A 19455-nucleotide genomic window follows, 5' to 3' on the forward strand; every position below is an offset into this window, starting at 1 on the left:
GGGCATACCCTGTAAGCTAAGTATTTAAGAATTTAGTATCTCATTGAAGCCTCACAACAACTTTACAGGTGAGATAGGTATTATCCCCATTTTATGCAAGAAACAACTGAGGCTTGGAGATTAAGTACCTTGTGGAAAGTCCCACTTACCTTTTCCGTGTTGGAGTTGGGATTTGAGCCCAAATCATTTTTTAACCCATATTCTCTGCTGCCTTACGTTTACTGCTATGTCCCCAGAAAAATGATACAAATACTTACCTCTTAGTAGTAAAGGTAGTATGTGTGATATATAAACATAATTTAAACAGGAAATTCAGACATTTTAAATATTGGTAGATTTTTGTTATCTCATATCCGTTCATTTGCTAGCAGCTTACTTATCCAGGTTGTGTTAGGCGTCATACATACAGCCAAGTTCAAAATCTGTCAGAAAAGCTCTTAAGCTCTCTTTTCTTTTTCATTTCCCATCCAGAAATTTGTTACGTTATGGTTTATTATAGGTGCACATTTAATGTGCTATTTTTAAAAACATGGGAGATGCCATTACATTTGTTTTAAAAAGCTCTCATGCACCATTTAGTGTTAATGGTACTTAAATGCTTACAGATTAATATGCTTAGAAAAAAATTCTCATTTTTTTCTTGAAATTCCATAGATTATATTTTTTCATCTATTGGAAGTACTGAGCTTTGTTTTTGTTTTTTTTTTTTTAAGATTTTATTTATTTATTCGATACAGAGAGAGACAGTGAGAGAGGGAACACAAGAAGGGGGAGTGGGAGAGGGAGAAGCAGGCTTTCCGCTGAACAGGGAGCCCAATGTGGGGCTTGATCCCAGGACCCTGGGATCATGACCTGAGCCAAAGGCAGACGCTTAATGACTGAGCCACCCAGGCGCCCCATTATACTGAGCTTTGTTGACAAGTGAACCCTGGATGTTTGAAGAAGATACTCCATTACAGAGCCTTAGTTATTTTAATACGCTAGGGTCACGGAATTTTATCAAGTTTCCAATTGAGGGCCTTTAGGAATAATTTAGATTTGTGCCATTTACCCAAGTTTAATTGGACCTGTTGTTTGCATTCCATATTAACAGTGGTTTCAGTAAGTATAGATCAGGTTGTCTGACTGAGCTTATGCTAAGTTCCATGTTTAGTATTTTTGTGGGTGGGGGCAAAGAAAAAATGATAAATTGAAATATATAAACAAACACTGAATTCATTTTTATATAAGAGGGAGGAGCCACAAGGGTTGAGGAATAGGCTAGTTTCTGCTTTTGCCAGTGTCTTCAAGTTTCCCAAATAATTGTGGGTTCAGTAGGTGTTTTTAGTACATACCATAAAAGTGATTTTTTCAGAAAGTTGTTTCTCTCAGAAGTAGTATCGATAGGACAGGAGCTTTTTTCTTGGTATTTTTCATATGGTGTTGTAGTGTTGTCTTATTTCTTGATGCTTTATGTTTGATGGTTGGAAGAATGAGGCTCATGAGAAATTATGAAACTCAGCTCCTGGTTGTACTGATGAGGACATTGAGGCATAGAACTGATCCTTAGATAAGGATAATTACCTTGGGGCTGTACCACTTGTTTATTAATGGCCAAGTATCACGGATTATTCTACACACCACTTGACTTTTAAGTAGATGATGGACTGCAACCTTCAAATTCAGCTTTATTGGATTCCTGATATCTTATTTTTATTTTTCTCACTTTTTATAATTTTGGTAGTGTCTGTAGTTAAGGCATCTTCAGTGAAGTCTCCAATACATTAAAATTATCTTACTTTCCAGCTAGTGTGTTTTTATATCCTGTTGAGCTTGCTTTCAAATATCATTCTGTAATTTACTTTCCCACCAAATAATCCACCAAAAGTTAGGAATTCAGGTGAGAGAGAGAGAGAATATGCCACATTGCCCCTGCCTTATATGTTGCCAGTGCTTTTTATTTTTATGACTGGGAAAACTGTAACTTTTCCACTGATTAACCTCTCCTGGGAGGAGAGCTGAGGAAGAATGATTCCTTTTATCAAATCATGTGAAGAGAATCCTGGACAAGGGTGACCAACTGTCTTATTTTGCCTTGGACTGCAGAGGGGGATTCATGGACATGGGATTTCCATTGCTAAAATTGTTAACCCTTGACCACAGCAGGATGAGTTGGTCACTCTAATCCTGGTAATTATCCGTATTTCTGGATGGGTCTGTAGAAGAGAAGGGGCTGAACAGCTAGCTTTTCACTCATTGACAATCCCTTCCCTGTTGAAAGACTTATTAGTAATTGGAGTGCTTATTTATAATAGTAATGATTTAAAAATTAGAGTGGCAGGAGAGGCTTGAATAAAAGATTTATGAGTTGGGCTGTGAAAATATTTGTTTAAAGTTTAATCTTATACTCTTCTCTCTTTACAGAACTGATAGTGCATCAGCCGACCCAGATACTTTAAAATATTCTTCATCCAGAGATCGGGGTGGGTCTTCTTCTTATGGACTGCAACCTTCAAATTCAGCTGTGGTGTCTCGGCAAAGGCACGATGATACCAGAGTCCACACTGACATACAGAATGACGAAAAGGGTATATATGCTTCCTTTATTGTTAGAGGCATGTTTTTTGGGTTGTTTTTTGTTTTTTTTTTTTAATTTTATTTATTTATTTGAGAGAGAGAGAATGAGAGACAGAGAGCATGAGAGGGAGGAGGGTCAGAGGGAGAAGCAGACTCCTTGCCGAGCAAGGAGCCCAATGCGGGACTCGATCCCGAGACTCCAGGATCATGACCTGAGCCGAAGGCAGTCGCTTAACCAACTGAGCCACCCAGGCGCCCCTTTTGGGTTGTTTTTTAACCTACCAGCCTTTCCCTAGCTTTCTCTTGCCCTCTCTTTTTCTCCCCTCCTTCTCTCTTTCTCTTAATATGCTTAAAATATAAATATTAAATAAGTGCTGTTGTTGAAACTTCATAAGTTTACCCCTTCATTAAAAATTTTTTTAAATTTTTGTACATTATAATACACATAGGCAGTTTCCTTGCCACCCATAATATCACAAAGGCTGAAGTCTCCTGACTACTATCTCTCCTCTAGACTTTAAAAAAAAATTTTTTTTTTTTAATAAATTTTATTTATTTATTTGACAGAGAGAGAGAGAGCACAAGTAGGGAGAGGGAGAAGCAGGCTCCCCGCCGAGCAGGGAGCCCGATGCGGGGCTCGATCCCAGGATCCCGGGATCATGACCTGAGCCGAAGGCAGATGCTTAACGACTGAGCCAGCCAGGCGCCCCAACTTTTAAAAATTTTTAAAGTGCAAAATTTGACTTAATTTAGTTTACATTTCTTTCATCTGTGGATGGACAAAATGAAATCAAGATGATTTCAAAGCCGGGGCAGCACAAGGGAAGAGTAGGAGAAGCAAAGGCTGGTTGAGCTGTAGATGGGTAGTAAGATCCTGAACTGTCAGGAATTGATTGAGTAAAGCAAAGGACCCTATTAAAATATGTAAATATCGTTTTTAGGTGGCTACAGTGTCAATGGAGGATCTGGGGAAAATACTTATGGTCGGAAGTCGTTGGGGCAAGAGCTGAGGGTTAACAATGTGACCAGCCCTGAGTTCACCAGTATTCAGCATGGCAGTCGTGCGTTAGCCATCAAAGACATGAGGAAATCACAGGGTAAGATTGGACAAACTGGGGGCCAGTCACAAATGCCTCCACAAACACCTGTATCCTTTTCTCCCCCCGGATGCCGTATTTCTTTTTTTTTTTTTTTTTTAAGATTTTTTATTTTTTATTAGAGCACAAGCAGGGGAGCGGCAGGCAGAGGGAGAAGCAGGTTCCCCGCCAAGCAGGGACCCCGATGTGGGACTCGATCCCATGGCCCTGGGATCATGACCTGAGCTGAAGGCAGATGCTTAACCGTCTGAGCCACCCAGGCACCCTGGATGCCGTATTTCTTACTAATGCTTTGCACACATGAGTTGGTTCGTTTACTTCGAGTTGAAAAACATGTACAGATGATAATTGTTTGCATTCTTTCTCTTGTAAACTGTTTCTTAGACTAAATCCTCACAGGAAAGGCTTTAATACTTTTTTAGAGTATACTTTCTAGAGAATTCTCCTAAAATTTGAAGACTAGATGAGATTTAAAGAAACTATTTTTCTGGTCATAGTGGATAATGAATGTCTGGTGTGTGGTGGACTCTCCCTGCAGCAGGTCCTTGAACTCTAGGGTCTGTAGGGGCTATGGGTATAAATGGAATGGGTGCTTTTCTAGAGTTAAGTATGCTGATACCACCTTCTGCCTTATAACACAGCCTCACTGTATAGGTAAAATGCCTTGAATGTCAGGTGATCATTAGTTTTCTCAAAGAGAAATTTATTTTGTTGGTAAAGCTAAGTATGAAATCAGGATTTCTGATTTATATACTTTGTTGGATATAGTCACTCTTTGGACATTTAGTTTATGACCATTTGCTTCCACGGGTGTGTGTATACGTATGTGTTGTGTGTGATATCTTGGTGAATATCTTTGTGCATATAGCTGCTTTTTTTTTTTTTTGCATATGGCTTTTAAAAAATGAATTCTTTTGGATAAATTTTCAGAAGTGGACCCACTAGTCAGAGGCTATGCTGTTTCTTAAGAGTGTTTGAAGCCCTTGACTTGGTACGATAGAAGCTAGAAAGTGAGTCCAAAGATAATTGAGTCCAGTTCTTTCTCCTCTGAGGCTCAGAGTTAAGTAGTTTGCTAGTGGCAGAATTGTAAATAGAGCCTAGATTTCCTGGCTTGTAACCTAATGACATATTCAGTGTCCATCTTTACTGAAATACTCAATGGGCTAGGGATTAAAAAGAGAATCATTTTCCTTCTCTCAGATGTTGTAATTTCTTTTAGTAATTTTTTTCCATGCCTTAGAAATGAAACTATTAGACTCTTTAATGTGGTTTGTTTTTACTGTATATTGGTTAATCATTAAATAGCACACATGAAAATATAAAAAGAAAAATTTAGTACTTAAATGTATTTTTATTGGCAATTGTTTGAGCATTCTTGTTTGCTCTTGTCATTAAAAAATAAAGGGCAGAACAGTTCTGGTTTGGCACTTCCCTAGTGGCATCATGCCTTGTACATGGTTGGTGGTAATTAGACATTTGTTGAACTGAATGTTTGATTGCAGTTCACAAAAACTTTGTCTTAGGAAAATAATGATAATGTGAACAAGAGACTTCCCTCCACTGGATACCACATGCCCTCACTGGATACCAAGTGAGAATTAGAAGCATATAGCCTCTTTTCTGCCTGGTTGAGACTTTATCCCTAACCTGTAGACATTTCTTACCTGTACTCATGCTCTTTACCTGGATGTTGAAAAGATTATGGAACAAATCTGAAGAAAGTAATTTCTAAGCCGTCTTTTTTCTCTCAACTGGTCCTCTGGAATGAGGTCTTTGCTTAGGTCTATCTTTTTTGAGGGTCTGCTTTGTGCCTAGCAGTCTGCTGGAATTTGGCTTCTAGTGACAAAAAGTGTACTGGGACCTGCATTCAGTTGAAGTTTTATTGTTTAGTGGACTGTGATTTTTGATGTACTTTAAAATATTTGGGCTGTAAAGTTTCTGTGTTTATACTCAATGCATAACATGTTTATTTTCACAGAGCGATCGATGTCTTACTCTGATGAGTCTCGACTGTCGAATCTTCTTCGGAGGATCACCCGGGAAGACGACAGAGACCGAAGACTGGCTACTGTAAAGCAGTTGAAAGAATTTATTCAGCAACCAGAAAATAAGCTGGTGAGTACAGTATGGAAGTGTTGATAACTTTTGTGTTTCCATAATAAAGTAGATGATGCTATCGGGAGTGGTTTAAGAAGGGAAGAGTTTTGCTTCTTAGGAAAAATGACAGGGATTCCTTATTCTAGGTTAATTTGGCCTATATTATAATGATTGAGAACTTGATGACCCTGATGTGTAATTTATCTGCCATTGGTGGATCCACACTGGTGTCTTCTACAGTAAAGTGCTTTTAACCTTTAATACATTTATTCTGTTGTCCTCAGAATTTTATTTTCTGTATGCCAGGACAGACTATGTCTTTGTTTTTCATATGTGAAATTGGGATTGGGGTGTATGTATTTTGTTCACGGGTAGGTGTGGTCTGGTGGCCAGGGCTAACTAAATGGAAAAATCCTTTAAAGAAAAAAGTTCAGGAGCAGTTACAAATTTCTGTCCAGTCTGAGTAATTCTCCTAATGTGAAATTAAGAACTTGATATAGAGCAGGAAAAAATTAATGAGAATGGTATGATGAGTCAAATAATATTTGGTTCAAAGCAAGTTTTCTACCTCCCCCCATTTTATTATGAAAAAATTAAAATATATAGCAAATGAAATTTTTGAAAACATTTCAAAATATATATAGATACTGAATATCATATGTCTGCAATCTAAATTCTGTCATTAACATTTTATCATGTTGCTTTGTCATGTATCTCTTTACCTCTTCATCAGTCCATCTCTTAATGCATTTCAGAGTAAATAAGCTTTTTGAGTTTATGTTTTTCTTTTTTTTTTTTTTTAAAGATTTTATTTATTTATTTGACAGAGAGAGACACAGCGAGAGAGGGAATACAAGCAGGGGGAATGGGAGAGGGAGAAGCAGGCTTCCCGCAGAGCAGGGAGCCCGATGCGGGGCTCGATCCCCGGACCCTGGGATCATGACCTGAGCCGAAGGCAGACGCTTAACGACTGAGCCACCCAGGCGCCTGAGTTTATGTTTTTCATTGATGATCATGGCAGTACATAGGAATGGATAAATTTCTTTCAGAATCTGAAAGGAAACTTGTAATACTCCTGGTACATACTAACTGCGGACTGAGAATAATAAGAAAAGGAAGGTGTGCTGTTTGATTAGAATTAGAAGGGGAACGCAAGTAAAAAGTACACAATGTTATTGAAAGTATAGGAATTTGAAGTTTTTATACATGTGGTTTTTTTTTTTAAGGTACTAGTTAAACAATTGGATAATATCTTGGCTGCTGTACATGATGTGCTTAATGAAAGGTAAGTAACCAATGGGTAATTTTAAGACTTTAAATATATTTTTAGAAATTATTAAAAAATATGCAAGAAGATAAACCCATTGGTGGCTTCATTTATGAATATCTACTTAATGTTTTACTGGGTTCTCCTGCCATCTTTATCTATGTTAAAGTATTTATATGTTAATTACCATTGACTACAAATGGAATCCACTTGAAAGGAAATGCCTTTTTTTTTATTTTTCTTTCTTTCTTTTTTTTCTAATTTGTCAACATGACTGAGTAATTGAGCATTGACTTGTGGAATGCCATAAACTCTTAATGCAGGCATGAATGAATGCGATTAACTTTTGTAAACTAGAGAATTTTGAAACTGCTTAGAGAATAGAGGTGAAAGGGAGCTTCCTTCTTTGGGCAACAGTGGATTCAGACCACCTGCTCTACGAGGCTACTGGGGTTCTCCACAAAGGTGTGCAGTCTGTTCTTCGTATGGGGATTCCCAAAGAATTGCAGTGTTGGAAAGCACCAAAAACTCATCTCAGCAGGTCACGAACCTTACTGCTTTTTGATGGTTTCATTTTATATAGTTAGTTATTAATATACTTAAATCAGTGCTTTTATCCTGTTAAGTTTGTTGTGCTTTAACTAGTACCATTTCCTGTTTTATAGTCCTTACCTACTGAACACTACATCATATGTAGTTATTTGTAGTGTGTTTTATCTGATCCTTGTTGCTGCCCTTTTCTGTGGATTATTTAATGTAGCTTGAGATGGAATTTGAAGCCTGATTTTTAGTATTTCTGGGCCTTCCCTTACTGTTTGTGAATAATTGATTCTGTAAAAGAAAAGCTAATGTGTCTAACAAAGGTACTTTTGGGCACTGTGGGATAGAGAGAGTAAAGAGCATATTTAAAGATAAAATTTCAATCTTTTATGTAGTTCGAATAGAAAATTAAAAAAAAATCATTGAAGACATTCTTTTGTAAAATGTGTCATTCTTGTCATCTTTGAAAACTTAAACCTTTCGTGTGTTTTATTTTGTTTGCATTGAAATAAACACAGTAGCAAATTGCTTCAGGAGTTGAGACAGGAGGGAGCTTGCTGTCTTGGCCTTCTTTGTGCTTCTCTGAGCTATGAGGCTGAGAAGATCTTCAAATGGATTTTTAGCAAATTTAGCTCATCTGCAAAAGATGAAGTTAAACTCCTCTACTTATGTGCCACCTACAAAGCATTAGAGACTGTAGGAGAAAAGAAAGCCTTTTCATCTGTAATGCAGGTAAGAGTGAGGGGGGAAATTGATACATTTGGGAAGAAAATTATCCTTAACAATTTTCTAGTAATGTTTTTGGAGAGGAACTTGGAGAAAGGAAACTTAGTATAGGGGTTATCTACTGATAGTAAATATGATATAAATAACATTTCTGAGTTTTAGTTAAAGGATACAAATTAAAAGGTAGATTTAAAATAAGTTAGATTTTTCTTTTGTCTTTTCGCTTTTTTGAAGCTTTCCTTTGAATTTTGCTTAGTACTAGAATCATTTGCACATTTGAAAATAGGGACTCAGTGAGGAAAGCTGGATAGGAGGGGACTTGACTTTTCTGAGGGAGACAAAAACTGAATGACACAACTCATTCTAGGCCTTTTTAGGTTTAATAATACGTCCAAAATTCTTATTCCAAATGATACAAAATAATTTTGTGTAAATGAAAACCAGCCTTACTTAGCTTTATTTCACTTTTGTGTAAGTATATTAAAAGATCATTCTCAATTTAAGTTTGAGCAAAGTTACAAGCAGTTAAATTTTTGTTAAGTAGGTGTGAGAGAGCAGAGAGTGGGGTGAGGGGCAGAGGTAGAAGCAGACATAGAAGCAGACTCCCCGCTGAGCAGGGAGCCTGATGTGGGACTTGATCCCAGGACTCCAAGTCTAACGTACTGAGCCACCCAGGTGCCCCAGATATCTTTTATTTATATGTGTTCTTTACAATTGATGATATGCTTTATTTTGCTTAAGTCACTTTAAATGATGTAGTCTGTTTTTTAAAAATCCATTTTTCTTTGATTACAGAGGTTATGTGAAAAATTTTGGGAAAGATTCAGAAAATTATCCGTAACTAAGTATCATAACACCAAATTAGGCTTATTCTGCATATAGTTTTAATATTTTGAACATTTCTTCAAATATTTATTTTGAAAATTTTCAAATCCACAGGAAAACAAGTGGACCAGTATAATAAATACCCATATGTCCTTTATCTAGATTTGTCACTTATTAACATTTTGCTACACTTGTTTTATTTCTACACACATAGTTCAACTTTTTTGTTGAACTATTTGAAAAGAAATTACACACGTCATGACAGTTTACCCTATAATGCCTCAACATACATCCCCTAAAAATAAGGCTGTTTTCTTATATTAACAACAAAATTATTATACCTAAGAAAATTAATTTTATTACATAAGGCAGTCCATATTCAAACTTCTGCCCTTAAGATATCTTTTACAGCTTTTGTCTTACCTGACCCAGGATTCCGCCAAGACTTGTGTATAGTTTAGTGCTGTGCCTCTTTAATCGCTATTAATTAGAACAGTTCACACCTTTTTTGTCCTTCATCTTTGTGGAGTGTTCTACTTCCTGGGTTTGTCTGATTGCTATTTCCTGATTTTAAACCTTTTGGTCATGAATACTTCCTGGGTTCATTCTTACTGTTGCATCACACCAGCAGGCATATAACTTCAGTTTGTCTTCCTGTCAGGGATGAAGAGTTTGATCACTTGGTTGAGGTGATGCCCACCAGAATTTTTCTGTTGTGGAGGCTTATTTTTCTCCTTTTGTAATAAGTAATCTGGGCATGATACCTTGAGACCTTCTGAATATCCTGTTTTTTAGTTCTAGTTCACTCAATGATTTTGGCACCCATTCATATTCAGTACCTGTGTGGATTATAACATTGGCAACATGTTAGGTACTTTTCCAGTTCTAGCATTTTTTCTGTAGTTACAACCTCATTCTTTTGTAAAGAAGAGCTTTACTTTTTAGGAAAAAATGGTTTCTAACAGCTACAAAATATTCTGTCAGTGGCATGCCATATATTTGTTTAAAAAATAGAGCTATAGGGGTGCCTGGGTGTCTCAGTCATTAAGGGTCTGCCTTCGGCTCAGGTCATGATCCCAGGGTCCTGGGATCGAGCCCCACATCATCATCGGGCTCTCTGCTCAGTGGGAAGCCTGCTTCTCCCTCTCCCACTCCCCCTGCTTGTGTTCCCATTCTCGCTGTGTCTCTCTCTGTCAAATAAATAAAATCTTAAAAAAAATAGATCTATAGATAGTGGTAACATAAGCCTGCATGTCTGTTATTCATGTGTTGGGGCCATGCTAATCTTTTCTAAATCATTCAAATTTGAAGCAAGTACTAATAACCTAAAGCATAAATTTTATAAAATTTGCTATAAATTTTGAATTGGAAAGTAATTGTGGTACTTTAAAGAAAAGTTTTCCAAGCACATCTTAATTTTTGTTCTTGAAATTTAATCAAGTCCATGGTATTAAAGAGAGCATTTAGGAATAATGTGAACAGACATGACTTAGGAATAATATTAAGAGACATTAAAGAAGAGGAAATAGTATTTATTTTCAGCCTGTTCATGGTGGAATGAAATGTTTTCAACTTATTTTTGAACTAAAACTGCAGACTTTCTTTTCTTTGGTATCATAATCAATTTTAGATAAAATCACTTTTTTTAAAAAAAGATTTTATTATTTGAGAGAGAGAGCACACGCTTGCACGAGAGGGGTGAAGGGCAGAGGAAGGAGCAGACTCTGTGCTGAGCAGGGAGCCCTACTCCAAGGCTCAATCCCAGGACCCTGGGGTCATGACCTGAGCCAAAGATAAAGTCACTTTTAAATAATGAGCCCAACATGCTTGTTTTCTTCCTGTTTTGTTGAATATTCATGGTTTATAACTTTTATTTTTTAGCTTGTAATGACCAGCCTACAGTCCATTCTTGAAAATGTGGATACACCAGAATTACTTTGCAAATGTGTTAAGTGCATTCTTTTGGTGGCTCGATGTTACCCTCATATTTTCAGCACTAATTTTAGGGTGAGTTCCCTGACTCCCTCTGTTCATATGATGGGGAGAAGGATTGGTTGTTTGTCCAAGGACCTTGGGAATCAGAGAGAAAACAAAGCTTCTGCTTCTTGGAGTATAATCAGTGATGCTTGAGGGTCCAGGATAGAATGGTGCAGTAATAAGTTTTTATAAATACTATCTGTACTTTCTGACATTAATACCTCAAAATATTTAAAGAAAAAACATTTCCTCGAGGTCATAAAGTTCCATTATTCTATTGCCCTGCCCTCTCCCTTTCTAAGTTTGTATAATGTCAAATAGGTAGAACACAGATGCTTTTTCTAGGATTTCTTAATCTGAAATGGTCCACAGGAGAAGTAGCAGTTAGACCTTAAAATGATTAGCCCTTTTCTCTTTGTCTCCACCCAGGATACAGTTGATATATTAGTTGGATGGCATATAGATCATACTCAGAAACCTTCGCTCACACAGCAGGTGTCTGGTAAGTTATTCAGCATATACCAGTCGTTTAATAAATGTTATGGAAAGGAGCTCTGGTTCCTCAAAGTCCAGCATACTATTTCTTTCATAATGCAAGAAAAATAATTGCTTCACAGGAATAATTTGGTTATTACATATTTTTTCTTTTTTTAAAGATTTTATTTATTTGTCTGAGAGAAAGCACAGCAGGGGGAGCGGGAGGCAGAGGGAGAAGCAGACTCCCTGCTTAGCAAGGAGCTCGACGTGGGACTCTCTCCCAGGACCCCGGGATCATGACCTGAGCTGAAGGCAGATGCTTAACTGACTGAGCCACCCAGGTGCCCCAGTAATTTGGTTATTATAAATGAACATTATTTGTTAGAATATATCCTTTCAGAGGAAGACTGTGTACTTCGTAGTAGGTAGGGGAGAGTAAGTACAGATTGTAATGTTGCACCTGTGAGAAATTGACTTTTCACGAGTCATTTGTAGTGTGTGCTGGTGGCAGGAGACATTACAGTGGCAATACTCGAGTGTAGATTGAAAGATTCTGGATATTTGTGACTTGTTTTCCTGGTTATTAAAAAAAAAAAAAAAAGCAGGGTACCTGGGTGGCTCAGATGTTAAGTGTCTGCCTTCGGCTCAGGTCATGGTCCCAGGGTCCTGGGATCGAGTTCCGCATCGGACTCCCTGCTCCTTGGGGAGCCAGCTTCTCCCTCTGCCTCTCTGTCTCTCTCTCTCTGTGTCTGTCTCTCATGAATAAAGAAATAAAATCTTAAAAAAAAAAAAAAAGTTTATGTATATCATACCTATGTATTTAAAAAAAATAAAATTGGGGCGCCTGGGTGGCTCAGTCTGTTAAGCGACTGCCTTCGGCTCAGGTCATGATCCCAGGGTCCTGGGATCGAGCCCCGCATCGGGCTCCCTGCTCAGCGGGAAGCCTGCTTCTCCCTTTCCCACTCCCCCTGCTTGTATTCCCTCTCTCGCTTCTCTCTCTCTCTCTGTTGAATAAATAAATTAAAAAAAATAAATAAATAAATAAAATAAAATAAAAAAAAACAAATGGGGGCGCCTGGGTGGCTCAGTCGTTAAGCGTCTGCCTTTGGCTCAGGTCATGATCCCAGGGTCCTGGGATCGAGCCCCGCATCGGGCTCCCTGCTCGGCGGGAAGCCTGCTTCTCCCGCTCCTGCTCCCCCTGCTTGTGTTCCCTCTCTCGCTGTGTCTCTGTCAAATAAATAAATAAAAATCTTTAAAAACAAACAAACAAAAAACCAAATGGATCAATTTGGGGAATTGTTTAAACGATAAATTTATTTCATTTTATTTTATTTTTTATTTAAGTGAATGACTAGCACGACTCATTTGGACATTTCAGCTTGTTTCAGGTGCTATAGTTTCTCTTAGCTTAACTGGTGCAGTGGACTTCTGAAAATAGGATATACCACACTGAGAGTGGTTCTGACCCATTTCCACTGGAGAGATTAATGGACATCTTTGGTGGGTGGTTGGGGTTCTGGAGTAGAAAGCCAGGCTGGTGGCAGATTGTGGCATTTTAGTTTAAGTCTTGTGTATATTGACAATATGGATATTAAATCTGGTAAAAAATAAGGGCTAAGAATCACATTTTAATTTCTGGAGACTGTTCATTTTTGCAGCATTAAAAGAGACTTTGGTTAATCATGATCAGCATGTTTAACAGTTAATAGTTCTAATTTTATGAAACAGCATTGTTTAAGGGTATGCAGCTTGAAAACCAGATAACTTTTAAAACAAGTCTTTTAGATATATTTTTAATTTGGATTTTTTGTTTTTTTCTACTCTTGAATTTTTTGATTCCTAGGGTGGTTGCAGAGTTTGGAGCCATTTTGGGTAGCTGATCTTGCATTTTCTACCACTCTTCTTGGTCAGTTTCTAGAGGACATGGAGGCATATGCTGAGGTGAGTATGTAGAAAGTTATTTCCTAAAATTTCAGTTAAGAACAAACAAAAATCTTAAACAGTGCTACATTTATTTTATTTAAAAAAAAAAATTTTTTTTTTAAAGATTTTATTTATTTGAGAGAGAGGGTGTGCACCAGGGGTGGGGAGGGACAAAGGGAGAGGGCGAAGCAGGCTCCCTGCTGAGCAGGAGCCTGATGTAGGGCTCGATCCCAGGACCCTGGGATCATGACCTGAGCCAAAGGCAGACACTTAACTGACTGAGCCACCCGGGTGCCCCTAACAGTGCTAGATTTATTTTAAAATAATTCAGACCACTTGACATTTAAATAGAAATTACAAGACCATTGCAATATTAAAAAAAAATTTTAGATGCTTTTTTTTAAATAAAGCTTTTATTTATTTATTTGACACAGAGAGAGCAGGACAGCGAGAGAGGGAACACAAGCAGGGGGAGTTGGAGAGGGAGAAGCAGTCTTCCAGCTGAGCAGGGAGCCAGATATGGGGCTCGATCCCAGGACCCTGGGATCATGACCCGAGCCGAAGGCAGATGCTTAATGACTGACTGAGCCACCCAGGTGCCCCTAGATGCTGTTTTTAAGTTACCAGCTGAATTATCAGAAAGACTGAAAGAAAAATAGCAGGCCTCATTTTGCAAAGCTTAAAATATTCCTGGTGGCTAGTAGTTTTCAGACATTTTCTATAGTTCATTTTTATTTTTTGATACCAAAAGCATATTAAAAGTAATGTGAATTGATGTTGTATAAAAGCCCCTAAAGACTTTCCTTTTACATATAGTGGGGATCTTGGATCATGCTTTGCAGGAAAAGACTTGGCTCTAGCAAATTTTTGCAGCTATACAAGTATAGTATGGCGACTTCAGGGGTGCTACTGAAGTCTCTGGTATTGGGTCTTGGCTTTCTTAGCTCACTGGTCATGACTTAAATTGGCCATGTCCTCTGAGAACTTCTTTGTGGTTCTTCCTTATTCAGGCCTACCGTGATTCTTGCTTGGTGTTTGAGGCTCCTATAATGTTTTAGCTTCATCTATGCTATTTCGAGCCTTTCAGAGAAGAGTGGAAGGAAAATTTTGCTTCTACATGTTTCTTTGCCTCCACACCTAGAATATCTTTTTTCCTAGCCCACCTTTAATGCTGATCTACCTCACTGAAGCTGCCCATTCTGGTTTGTAAAGACTCTCCTCCTTGGTGTCCATAAGATGAAATTCTCTTCTATTATTTTGGGTGCTTAATTATATGTAGGTATATGTTGGTTCTAGTATCCCATTTTTTGCCAATCTTTTTTGAGTATATCTTATTTCCTTAACTAGATTTGTAAACCAGATTTTCTAATTTAACACTTCTCTCCCCCATTTGCCCTTTGTGTGCATAATGTTGGTGTGGGGGGATTATTGAGTTGAGTGGCTCAAAGAATACCTGGAATAAGATTTTAGTAGAAACCAATTCAGGAATGGCAAAAGTTTCTGGCTCCATTTATACCTATATATAACAGAGCATATGTACTATTTATTTTTCCCCCACTACCTTTCTGAGTTGGTATGAGAAGTTTTTTGTTTTGTTTTGTTTTAAGATTTTATTTATTTGACAGAGACACAGCGAGAGAGGGAACACAAGCAGGGGGGGCGGGAGAGGGAGAAGCAGGCTTCCCGTTGAGCAGGGAGCCCGATGCGGGGCTCCATCCCAGGACCCTGGGATCATGACCTGAGCCGAAGACAGACGCTTAACTGACTGAGTCACCCAGGCGTCCCTGAGAAGTTATTTTCTTAATCTACTGAGGTTACTTTTGGCTTATTTAAGTATAGATTTGTTAATTAGTGAAGTATAATTTACTTTTACATTTAGATTCATGTTCCTTTCTCTAACAGATTACTTTTTTTTTTAATTTTATTTTATTTTTTGGTGATGGGGGCCAGAGGTAGAGAGAGAGAGAATCTTAGGCTCCATGCCCAGTGCGGAGCCTGATGCGGGGCTCGATCTCACAACCCTGAGATCATGACCTGAGCCAAAATTGAGAGTCGGACGCTTAACCAGTTGAGCCACCCAGGCACCTCTCATGTTTCTTTTCTGATAGGCTAAAATTCCTTTATTTGTAAAAACAAAGTTAATTGACTTAAAAATTGGGAGTTAGTTTGTTTGTTTTGAACAATGTGCTCCTTAAATAAGAGTGCTGTGATTGCACATCTAGGACCTCAGCCATGTGGCCTCTGGGGAGTCAGTGGATGAAGATGTTCCTCCTCCATCAGTGTCGCTACCCAAGCTGGCCGCGCTTCTCCGGGTGTTCAGTACTGTAGTGAGGAGCATTGGGGAACGCTTCAGCCCAATTCGGGGTCCTCCAATCACTGAGGCATATGTAACAGATGTAAGTGTCTTTAGGAGTTTTAAGTATCATTCAAAACCAAAATTGTTGTGTATTGTAAATGCTTCTTTTTCTTTACCTAGTGAACTATGTTACTAACCCTTCATTTGTTTTGTATGTCTGTACATATGTGGCTACTTTAAATTGCCAGAAAAGTAGGGAATCCTATTATATCCCATCTCCTTTCTGTCCCCTCCCCTATATGAGAAAAAGGCTATACTGCATTTTAAAATGTGCATGAACTTTTTTCTCATGAGATCTTTCTTAGATTGATTATTTTTTTATATCCTTTTAAAATCTTTAGAAGGAATATTTTAATTTTTGCTTTATAATTATTGAGTTTAGTTTTTCAACATAATGAGAATAATGCACTGTAGAGAAAGTCTCAAAAAGTAATTTTTTCTGAGCATGACAGGATGAAACAACTTGATAGTCTGACATCCAAGATTATAAAGATACAAGAACTTAAATATTTAGTAGTCTGAGATCAGTTATAAGAGGCAGCATGATTACCACACTTTAGCAGCCCCAAACATTAGCTGTACTCTATTACAGTTCAGTGAGTGGCTCAGTGTATAGACATGAGAAATGAACCTGTCACTGTACTGTTCTTGAATAAGAAGGGAGAAACATGCGTGATAGAGTCATAAAATATTAAATGATTAAAATTTTCTGTTAGGATAAAAGTCTAACTTTTATTTATTTCTGTTGAACACATTGCCAAATAAAATAGGATATTAGTTTTATATGAATTTTTGGTAGGTTAATTGTGTATTTGAACAGAAATGTCAGATCCTGAAGATAATTAAAGCCAGCATTTTGATATTTTAAACCTGAACAAGATGATTTAATGTCTTCATTTCATTTATTCCTTTCTAAAAGTTGGTGGTTTGGTGACTGTGTCAATGTTGAAATAAAGGCAGTAAACTCAGATGTAAAACAAAAGGAAAGAAAATAATCATTTCCCAGGATAGTTACATATTTAATGTATTCTTGTATGAATGTCTTTTAGGCCTTCTTAACCTATAGGTTTAAAGCCTATATGTAGTGATTGTTGAAAATTACAGAAAGGCATACTGTATCACTTTGTTTCTTAACTTATTTTTATTAGAAATTTAGTACATTAATACTGACTTGTAGTTTAGTGGGGTTTTTGGTTGGAAATTACATGATTTTCATAATCGTCAAATAGGTACATGTTATGAATGAGACTTAACCTTTCCAAAGAGATCATCAGTACATGAACGTTCATAAGCTAAGGTGACTTGGGTATTTAGTTTTAAAAGATTGATTACCAAAAGCCCAAGTGCTTTATTGTAGGAAGATTATTCTCATGGCAGGTTATTCCTGTGTTTAATGCTACTGTTCCAAGTACTGGTGAATTTCATGAATATAAAAATTCTGAGCTCCAGCCACTTGGTTACTTTGGCTGGGGGAGAGAGGGTGATAGAAATTGGGTATAAGGGAAATAGAGGATCCATTTTCTGTCACAATAGTACTTTAGAATATTTTAGGCAAGATCATTTTTGCATATTTTACTAAAGATACCCTTTATTATTCAGCCACCGAGAGCGAGAATATTAAGAGACTACTGACAAGGCAGGCAGTTAATTTTCAGTTCAAACTGCATTAAATAGAAACTATTTTCTTACTCTGTGGAAGCATGTGAATTTTTTTAAAAAGCTGCTTGTTCTCCCCATTTGCAGGTTCTATACAGAGTAATGAGATGTGTGACGGCTGCAAACCAAGTGTTTTTTTCTGAGGCTGTGTTGACAGCTGCTAATGAGTGTGTTGGTGTTTTGCTCGGCAGCTTGGATCCTAGCATGACTATACATTGTGACATGGTCATTACATACGGATTAGATCAGCTGGAGAACTGCCAGACTTGCGGTACAGATTATAGCATCTCAGTCTTGAATTTACTCACATTGGTATGTGAATTCTTTTTTCCTTGCTTTTTAATACGGTATTTATTCAGGCCCTTAAATTAGTGTGGAAGAAATGAAAGCCTTGGTTTTTTATGTTTGTTTTTTTGAAGAGTGCATTAGTTCTTATTTATATAATCTAGTTTGCTTTTGCTCTGTTATCTGTTTACTTTTAGTGTTTGATCTCGGTGTAGTTTTTATTCCTTTTCTTCTTTTTTCTTTGATGAAACATTGTCTTTCACGTAAGACTACCTAGTATTCCTGATAAGTATCATATGGGTACTTGATAACTATTTTTAAAGACCTTGTTATGTTTTGTTTCCCATATGAAACTTGTTCTATAGTTTTTATTCTTAACCATAAATATTCTTCCTCCTCTCCCCCATTTATTATGGACATTTTGAAGTATATTAAAAAAAACAGAATAGCATAATGAATCTCTGTATACTTAATACTCTTTCTATAATTAGAAACACATGGTCTATCTGGTTTCATCTAGGCCTCTCTGACTCCCTCCCTCTTCCTTGCTGTGCCTCCATCCCCAACTGGATTGTTTTATTTTTTTTATTTTTAAAGATTTATTTATTTGAGAGAGAGAGATCACAGTGGGGGTGGGGGTGCGGTGGGCAGAGGGAGAGGGAGAAGCAGGCTCCCAGCCGAGCAGGGAGCCTGATGCGGGGCTCGATCCCAGGACCCTGGGATCATGACCTGAGCCGAAGGCAGACGCTTAACCACCTGAGCCACCCAGGCGCCCCTCCAACTGAATTGTTTTAAAGCAAATTCTAGGTGATACTCTGCTGAACATTTCTGCCAAAGTTATACCTCTCTTTGCCAATGTAAAAAAAAATTGCCCATGTTTTAAGTATAGATACATATATCCTATTTAGGTGTCTAGACATTTTACTGTCATAATGTTAAGGCCTTAAAATACAGTTTAGATATATTACTTCTTTAATTAATAGATATTTTTCAGAGCAGTTTTTAGGTTTACACAAAAATTGAGCCTTAGGTATGGAGTTCCCATATGCTCTCCCACAGTAGTTTCCCTCATCATTATTTTTTTTAAGGTCTTGTTTATGTGTCAGAGAGAGGGAGTGTGCGCACACAAGCAGGGGGAGCGGTAGGCAGACAGAGAAGCAGACTCCCTGCTGAGCAAGGACCCCCCCCTCCCCCATGGGGGACTTGATCCCAGGACCCTGGGATCATGACCTGAGCCGAAGGCAGACAGTTAACTGACTGAGCCACCCTGGTGTCCCAGTTTCCGTCATTATTAACATCTTGCTTTAGTGTGGAACATTTATTACAGTTGATGAACCAAATTGACATGTTATTAACTGAGGTCTGTAGTTTACCTTAGGGTTCACTCTCTGGATTGTACATTTTGTGGGTTTTGACAAATGAATAATGCCACATATTCATTATTGTAGTATCATATGGAATAGTTTCACTGCCCTAAAAATGTCTTGTGCTCCACCTATTCCTCCCTCCTGAATCCCTGGTAACTGTGGATACTACTGTCTCCATAGTTTTGCCTTTTCCAGAATGTCCTATCGTTGGAATCATAGTGTGTAGCCATGTCAGATGGGCTTCTTTCAGTTAACTTGATGCATGTAAAGTTCCCCCATGTCCCGTTGTGTCTTGGTAGCTCACTT

The 19455-nt window shown here is 37.7% G+C and overlaps 1 protein-coding gene across 5 annotated transcripts in view; it reads left to right on the forward strand.

Moving 5' to 3' along the window:
• Nucleotides 1-19455, forward strand: part of SMG1 (SMG1 nonsense mediated mRNA decay associated PI3K related kinase) — a 106320-nt gene that overhangs the window by 27889 nt on the left and 58976 nt on the right. For all 5 annotated transcript variants that reach the window (XM_081819940.1, XM_081819942.1, XM_081819939.1 and 2 more), the window contains 10 exons: nucleotides 2404-2567; nucleotides 3498-3653; nucleotides 5632-5768; nucleotides 6977-7035; nucleotides 8076-8289; nucleotides 10990-11115; nucleotides 11515-11587; nucleotides 13406-13503; nucleotides 15708-15881; nucleotides 17585-17809. In XM_081819940.1, coding sequence (XP_081676066.1) covers nucleotides 2404-2567; nucleotides 3498-3653; nucleotides 5632-5768; nucleotides 6977-7035; nucleotides 8076-8289; nucleotides 10990-11115; nucleotides 11515-11587; nucleotides 13406-13503; nucleotides 15708-15881; nucleotides 17585-17809 — 1426 coding nt within the window. The remainder of the gene's footprint in view (nucleotides 1-2403; nucleotides 2568-3497; nucleotides 3654-5631; nucleotides 5769-6976; nucleotides 7036-8075; nucleotides 8290-10989; nucleotides 11116-11514; nucleotides 11588-13405; nucleotides 13504-15707; nucleotides 15882-17584; nucleotides 17810-19455) is intronic.

This window comes from Leptonychotes weddellii, chromosome 5 (genome assembly GCF_054177405.1).
Source record: "Leptonychotes weddellii isolate Sample4059 chromosome 5, ASM5417740v2, whole genome shotgun sequence".
Lineage (NCBI taxonomy): Eukaryota > Metazoa > Chordata > Mammalia > Carnivora > Phocidae > Leptonychotes > Leptonychotes weddellii.